Genomic DNA, 8,316 nt, shown 5'->3' on the forward strand with positions numbered 1-8,316 from the left:
GAGACCTGGGTTAAATCCCTGGGTTTGGGTTCGATCCCTGAGTTGGGAAGATCCCCTGGAGAAGGGAATGGCACTCCACTCCAGTATTCTTGCCTGAAGAATCCCATGGACAGAGAAGCCTGATGGGCTACAGTCCATGGGGTCGCAAAGAATCAGACATGACTGAGTGACTAATGCTGTAATTTGTAAAAGTACTGAATCACAATGCTGTACATGTAAAACTAATATAATCTTGTAAATCAACTATACCTCAATTAAAAAATGTAAATTGCCCTGAAAATCAGTCTTGACATCACCAGTTCAGTTCAGCTCAGTTCAGTCACTCAGTCGTGTCCGACTCTTTGCCACCCCATGAATTGCAGCACGCCAGGCGTCTCTGTCCATCACCAACTCCCGGAGTCTACCCAAACCCATGTCCATCGAGTCAGTGATGCCATCCAACCATCTCATCCCCCATCGTCCCCTTCTTCTCCTGCCCCCAATCCTACCCAACATTAGGGTCTTTTCCAATGAGTCAACTCTTCGCATGAGGTGGCCAAAGTATTGGAGTTTCAGCCTCAACATCAGTCCTTCCAATGAACACCCAGGATTGATCTCCTTTAGGATGGATTGATTGGATCTCCTTGCAGTCCAAGGGACTCTCAAGAGTCTTCTCCAACACCACAGATCAAAAGCATCAATTCTTCAGCGCTCAGCTTTCTTCACCGTTCAACTCTCACATCCGTGCATGACCACTGGAAAAACCATAGCCTTGACTAGACAGACTTTTGTTGGCAAAGTAATGTCTCTCCTTTTAAATATGCTATCTAGGTTGGCCATAACCTTCCTTCCAAGGAGTAAGCATCTTTTAATTTCATGGCTGCAATCACCATCAGCAGTGATTTTGGAGCCCCAAAAATAAAGTCAGCCACTGTTTCCACTGTTTCCCCATCTATTTCCCATGAAGTGATGGGACCAGATGCCATGATCTCAGTTTTCTGAATGTTGAGCTTTAAGCCAACTTTTTCACTGTCCTCTTTCACTTTCATCAAGAGGCTCTTTAGTTCTTCTTCACTTTCTGCCATAAGGATGGTGTCATCTGCATATCTGAGGTTATTGATATTTCTCCTGGCAATCTTGATTCTGGCTTATGTTTCTTCCAGCCCAGCGTTTCTCATGATGTACTCTGCATATAAGTTAAATGAGCAGGGTGACAATATACAGCCTTGATGTACTGCTTTTCCTATTTGGAACCAGTCTGTTGTTCCATGTCCAGTTCTAACTGTTGCTTCCTGACCTGCATACAGGTTTCTCAAGAGACAGGTCAGATGGTCTGGTATTCCCATCTCTTTCAGAATTGTCCAGAGTTTATTGTGATCCACACAGTCAAAGGCTTTGGCATAGTCAATAAAGCAGAAATAGATGTTTTTCTGGAACTCTCTTGCTTTTTTGATGATCCAGCAGATATTGGCAATTTGATCTCTGGTTCCTCTGCCTTTTCTAAAACCAGCTTGAACATCTGGAAGTTCACGATTCACTTATTGCTGAAGCCTGGCTTGGAGAATTTTGAGCATTACTTTACTAGCGTGTGAGATGAGTGCAATTGTGCGGTAGTTTGAGCATTCTTTGGCATTGCCTTTCTTTGGGATTGGAACAAAAACTGACCTTTTCCAGTCCTGTGGCCACTGCTGAGTTTTCCAAATTTGCTGGTATATTGAGTGCAGCACTTTCACAGCCTCATCTTTGAGGATTTGAAATAGCTCAACTGGAATTCCATCACCTCCACTAGCTTTGTTCATAGTGATGCTTTCTAAGGCCCACTTGACTTCACATTCCAGGATGTCTGGCTCTAGGTGAGTGATCACACCATTGTGATTATCTGGGTTGTGAAGATCTTTTTTGTACAGTTCTTCTGTGTATTCTTTCCACCTCTTCTTAATATCTTCTGCTTCTGTTAGGTCCATACCATTTCTGTCCTTTATTGAGCCTATCTTTCCATGAAATTTTCCCTTGGTATCTCTAATTTTCCTGAAGAGATCTCTAGTCTTTCCCAATCTGTTGTTTTCCTCTATTTGTTTGCATTGATCGCTGAGGAAGGCTTTCTTATCTCTCCTTGCGATTCTTTGGAACTCTGCATTCAGATGGGAATATCTTTCATTTTCTCCTTTGCTTTTTGCTTCTCTTCTCTTCCCAGCTATCTGTAAGGCCTCCTCAGACAGCTATTTTGCCTTTTTGCATATCTTTTTCTTGCAGATGGTCTTGATTCCTGTCTCCTGTACAATGTCACGAACCTCTGTCCATAGTTCATCAGGCACTCTGTCTATCAGATCTAGTCCCTTAAATCTATTTGTCACTTCTACGTATACCCATAACGGATTTGATCTAGGTCATACCTGAATGGACTAGTGGTTTTCCCTACTTTCTTCAGTTTAAGTTTGAATTTGGCAATAAGCAGTTCATGATCTGAGCCACAGTCTGCTCCCGGTCTTGTTTTTGCAGACTGTATAGAGCTTCTCCATCTTTGGCTGCAAAGAATGTGGTCCACTGGAGAAGGGCATGGCAAACCACTTCAGTATTCTTGCCTTGAGAACCCCATGAACAGTATGAAAAGGCAAAAAGATAGGACACTGAAAGATGAACTCCCCAGGTCAGTAAGTCCCCAGTATACTACTGGAGATCAGTGGAGAAATAACTCCAGAAAGAATGATGGGATGGAGCCAAAGCAAAAACGATACCTAGCTGTGGATGTGACTTGTGATAGAAGCAAAGTCCAATGCTGTAAAGAGCAATATTGCATAGGAACCTGGAATGTTAGGTCCATGAATCAAGGCAAATTGCAAGTGGTCAAACAGGAGATGGCAAGAGTGAACGTCGACATTCTAGGAATCAGCGAACTAAGATGGACTGGAATGGGTGAATTTGACTCAGATGACCATTATATCTACTACTGTGGGCAAGAATCCTTTAGAGGAAATGGAGTAGCCATCATGGTCAACAAAAGAGTCCAAAAGGCAGTACTTGGATGCAATCTCAAAAACGATAGAATGATCTCTGTTCGTTTCCAGGGCAAACCATTCAATATCACAGTAATCCAAGTCTATGCCCCGACCAGTAACGCCGAAGAAGCTGAAGTTGAACGGTTCTATGAAGACCTACAAGACCTTCTAGAACTAACAGTCAAAAAAGATGTCCTTTTCATTATAGGGGACTGGAATGCAAAAGTAGGAAGTCAAGAAACACCTGGCATAACAGGCAAATTTGGCCTTGGAGTACAGAATGAAGCAGGGCAAAGGCTAATAGAGTTTTGCCAAGAGAATGCACTGGTAATAACAAACACCCTCTTCCAACAACACAAGAGAGGACTCTACACGTGGACATCACCAGATGGTCAACACCGAATTCAGATTGATTATATTCTTTGACATCACCACTGACTGACTATAGTCAGGAATTGCTTTCTATAGGACTGTGATGTAGGTGAAAGTCACTGTCCACCTTTTTTCCTCAGGATTCCTCTGCCATTTTGTATCACTGGGCATCTACTCCAATTTCTGGAGTCCTATTCACTTAAGCACTTGATTTCAGCAGTTACTTTTTACTGTGATCCCTTTTGATATAATAGCTCTCTTTCTTTGGGCATTGACTTTTTCTGATGGATCTCTGAAAAAACTCAAATACTTCAAAGGAAAGAATCTACCTGTCCTGGAATAAATGATGGGTGGGGTGGATGTTTGCGAATAGGTGACTTTTCCCATTATCCTACAGACTGAAACTACCCCTTAGAAGCTTGGCCTTGATTCCAGTGCATATTCCTTCCCTGGCTGTTGAAAGATTAGTTTAGAATAGAGACACATGGCATAGAGCAAGTAATTTGATTTTGCTTGCAAATTTCCCCATGATACAGGATATAGTTCTTTGAAAATAGTTCATGCAGTGTAGTATATCAGTGTGGTTAAAAATGCGGAGCTACAGAGTTAGGATGAGCAAGTGTTTATATCCTGATTCCACCACTTTCTATCTGTGTGATTTTTCACAAACCTGTGCCTAGGTTTCCTCATCTTGTATAAAATAGGTAGGGATAATAAGAGTACCTAACTCCTATAGTTACTATAATGATCAATGAGATATATGTCTAAAGAATTTAACATGGTTCTTGACACTTGATCAAGTTGTTCTTGTCATCACTGTCATTAGCATCACCACCACTGCTACCTCCCACACCACCCCCATTCTGTTACAGATGTGTAACAGAATAACATTTTATTACCTCTTGCTAAAGCTAATACCAGCCATCAGCAAAGGAAGAAAGAGAAAAGAGTAAGCCTAGTCTCATTCACTGTTTCCTACTCTCACTTTAACCCTAACATCTCCAAGAGAATGTATGAGAAGACAATCTAACCCTTATGTCTCTATCCCTATTTTGACAGGTACCTGTCGGCTTGGCTGGGCCTATTACTGTGCTGGAGGTGGCGCAGCTGCAGCCATGTTGATTTGCACCTGGCTCTCTTGCTTTGCTGGAAGAAACCCGAAGCCTGTCATGTTGGTGGAGAGCATCATGAGGAACACCAATTCTTATACCATGGAGCTTGACCACTGCCTCAAACCTTGAGATTTGGCAGAATTGGAGAGGGTGGGAAAGAGAAGGAAAGGACGGGAGCCTTGAAAAGAAGTACTAAGACTAGGCCAGTTGCTACCCACTCACCAGTCATGTAACCCAGTGTTTGTATGCTTTTAAATTCATCATTCATTTTCACTTTGCCTTAAACCAGTGGGTCAGTGGCTATTTACAAAATTCACCAAGGACAATAATTCTCTCAAATGTTTATCTAGCTGGTGAGTACCCACTAGCCTCCAAGTCCCAAAGTGCCCTTTCATACAAAATAATAAGAAAGATCCTCAGCTGAAAGCTGTATAATCAAGCAGTTCTTCAGAGTTCTGCATCTCCTGTCACTTACCCCAAAGCTTAAAGGTTGGGTAAAAACACTTATGGGCTTTCCAGGTAGCTCAGCACCTGGAATCCGCCTGCAATGCAGTAGACATGGGTTCGATCATCTCTGAATTGGGAAGATTCCCCTGGAGAAGGGCATGGCAACCAACTCCAGTATTCTTGCCTGGGAAATCCCATGGACAGAGGAGACTGGCAGGCTACAGTCCATAGGGTCACAAAAGAGTCAGACTCAACTTAGTGACTAAACAACAGCATCAGCAGCAACAACAAAAACACTAGTGCAGGGAGGAGCCATGGGATGAACAGGGTTGGTTCCTACTGCTCCATTCCTTTGGTCCTCCCCTGATATTTGTTGCCATCTACAAAGATCTATAAAGTGCCCCTGCCCAATTTTTTATGCCTCTCTCATGATTGTGCCTTGACTCTTCCTCTTTTTTCCTGCTTCTCTTCCTTTCTGGTTGTGACGAAGCTTGTGGGGAGAGTGACTGCCAGTGGAAAAAACAGTAATCAAGGATGCTAGCATGTAGTCTAAGACTCCTTTCTCATTATGCTTTAGAAAATATTCATAAGAGTTCATTTTGTGTTCTGGCCGGGTGACTGGCATTAAAATAGTGGCAAGTATTTCCTCTTCCCTTATAGATACAGGAATGGTTTTCATCAGATGTTCTGAGCAGAGACTAGCATTTGTTGTGCGCTCAATAAATACTAATTCAAAATGATGATGACAAGGATGTTTCTGCTGGTTCCTTATTGAAATTCTTACTAGAGTTCATTTTCACTGACAAGGAAATTCACAGTGGCCTTTTGCCCCTATAGTCATTCCCAGCATGATACATGTTTCTCTGCCTGTTTCAAAGACTTTCAAGTGCTTTCCCTTCCATCTGGGGTGAATTAGACATAAAAGAACACAGTCCTGATGTCACCTAGGGCTGATGTATTTTTAGGCCTGGCCGCCATCCCATGTGTGCTCAAGGTTGATAGATGGTGAAGAACTTGGTGTTTCTCAGGAACAGAATTTATCTCCCCTACTCTTCCTTAATTATTTCGGGCTAGCACTATTGTTCCATAAGTACAGCTTTAAGGACTAGGGATGGCCTGTGACTAAAAAGGCTAGTTCATCTCTTTCTATTCTTAATCACTCCAGTGTGGTTTCTATACAGCCCAGTACAGCCCTACTTGGAAGGAGAGAAATGGCAAAAAGTGTTCTCATTAGTTATAGGCCATCCTAAGAAGGGCCAGTCAGGGTCCATATATCGCCCTTATGGAGATAAGTGAATTCAAGCATACACTCCATTCATGAGCTCATTCATTCATTTAATCACTCATTCAGGACACACATTTTAAATATCCATCTATATACCACTTTCTATGCTAAGTACTGGGGGGAAAAAGATAAAGATACAGTTACTCTAAAAGTGATAGGGTATTGACAGACATGTAAATAAATAATTGTCAAACAGTGTGTTAAGTGCTAATAAGTTAAGGGGTGGGGGTTAGAGGTTCACATAGAAGGGCTGTTAAACCAATTTGGGGGTGAAGGAGTTCATGGGAAAGATTTCTAGAAACGATGATGTCTAAGATGAGTCTGAGAGATGAATAGGGAGAGTTAGCAAAGGCGAAGTGTGTACTATACAAGGGAACATGGAAAGCAGGGCATGGAGACTTGACAAGACATGGCTCCATCACAAGAATGATGAATAAAGGTGTGAAAAGGGAGGTGGCAAAAGCTGAGGCTGCAAAGGGAAATACTAATGGGATCTTCCAAACCAGGATAAGGAGCTTGGATTTTATCCTAAAGGAGGGCCATTGAAAGGGAAGTGATGTGAACATATTTGTGTTTTTCAAAGATCAGTTTGACTAATGTGGGGAGAATGGAAGAAAATAGGGAGAGACTATAGATATTTCAATAATCTAGGTGTAAGATGATCAGGTCCTGAACTAAGGCAGTGATTGTGGAGCTGGAGCAGATGGACTAATTTGAATGAAGATATTTAGACTATTTTGTTACATACCAGAATTAAAACACCTTATTAATAATTTTATACTGATAAGAACAGATACTACATTTGATTTTAGCCAAAAGGCCGAGTAATGTTGAAATGATAATTTTGGGGGTATATTGGGTTAAATAGAACATACTAAAATTTTATAAAGATATCTAGGAAGTAGATCCCATAACACTTGATTTCTAGTGGTTTTGTGAAGGTGAGGACAAGTGAAAATTTTGATATGATCACTCTGGGATATAGGCTTTCATCAAGATAGGGAATAACATAGGAATACCAGATAGTAGGGAACTGATATTTGAATTAATGGCAAGTATTTTCCCCATGAAACTGGATTAAGTATTTGAAGTAAAGAAAGTTGAGCATACCTCACTGGGAGGAAAACAATGTAATTAGGTTTGTAGCACCCCCTTTCCCCGAGAAAGATGACTAAGAACAGGTGAAACAAAAATGGAACTGGCTCAAACTTCATTTCTATTGTGTAAGCACAATAATGCAACCTTAATTTAGGAGACCTTGGTGTATGCAGAGTATGTCAATCATTTGAGAAAATGCAGATCAATCTCTTTAGAAAAGGCAGTTGGATCAGGTAATCTTTCTTCTCAGAAGTCTAGGGAACCTTTTGGAATTCTGCAGGATAAAATTTGTGAAAGTGATATAAGTGTTTAAGTTAGGGTATTGGCAGGAAACAGATGGTACACTCAAGGAGTTTTCCTAGCTGAGCTTAATGAAGGGGCTATTTATGGTGGTACGGGTAAAATTCAGGGAATCTACCGTGATGGTGGGGAATGCAGAGATGATGAATGGTGGAGAGCTGATATCACCCCAAAGACTGAAGGAGTAAGGGGAAAAAACTGTGTTATTAGAACCCAGCCAGAACTCTAGTGGTACAAGAGGGGCTACCTGATAGGAGCTATGTCTTCAGGTAGAAGAGTTGAGTGAAAAAAAGTGTTAGTTGCTCAGTTGTGCCCGACTGTTTGTGACTCCAGGGACTGTACCCCACCAGCCTCCTCTGTCCATGGAATTCTCCAGGCAAGAATACTGGGTTTCCATGCCCTTCTCCAGGGGATCTTCCCCACTCAGGGATTGGATCTGGGACTCCTGCATTGGCAGGCAGATTCTTTACTGTCTGAACCATCAGGGAAGCCCACTGCCTAAATGTAACACACCTGGAAGGGAGGCAGGGGCACAAAATCTTTATTTCCGTCTCTTCCTGCTCTCTGATCTCCTACTGTTGCCCACCATTAGCCAGCCCCAGCCAGATGCCAGCTGACAAAAAAGCCTATTGCTACAGTCCATTGAGGTCAGCCTCCTTTGGCACAGAGCATGGCAGAGAAGGGCAGAGCATGGACCTTGGGGATTTGAGAGGCAAAAGGAAAATAA

At 42.1% G+C, this 8,316-nt stretch overlaps 1 protein-coding gene and 1 pseudogene across 1 annotated transcript in view; one reads left to right on the top strand and one right to left on the bottom strand.

Moving 5' to 3' along the window:
* The window catches only part of LHFPL1 (LHFPL tetraspan subfamily member 1), a 67,450-nt gene extending 61,795 nt beyond the window's left edge, over nt 1-5,655 (top strand). Inside the window, exon 4 of the mRNA XM_081563884.1 lies at nt 4,407-5,655. Within this exon, the coding sequence (XP_081420010.1) occupies nt 4,407-4,588 (182 nt within the window). The 3' untranslated portion in view covers nt 4,589-5,655. The remainder of the gene's footprint in view (nt 1-4,406) is intronic.
* Nucleotides 5,656-6,880: 1,225 nt separating this feature from the next.
* LOC145537284 (U2 spliceosomal RNA) lies at nt 6,881-7,020 on the bottom strand (annotated as a pseudogene).
* Between the last annotated feature and the right edge of the window lie 1,296 nt (nt 7,021-8,316).

Source organism: Giraffa tippelskirchi, chromosome X (genome assembly GCF_054371585.1).
Source record: "Giraffa tippelskirchi isolate mGirTip1 chromosome X, T2T-mGirTip1v1.2.pri, whole genome shotgun sequence".
In the NCBI taxonomy this organism is placed as follows: Eukaryota; Metazoa; Chordata; class Mammalia; order Artiodactyla; family Giraffidae; genus Giraffa; species Giraffa tippelskirchi.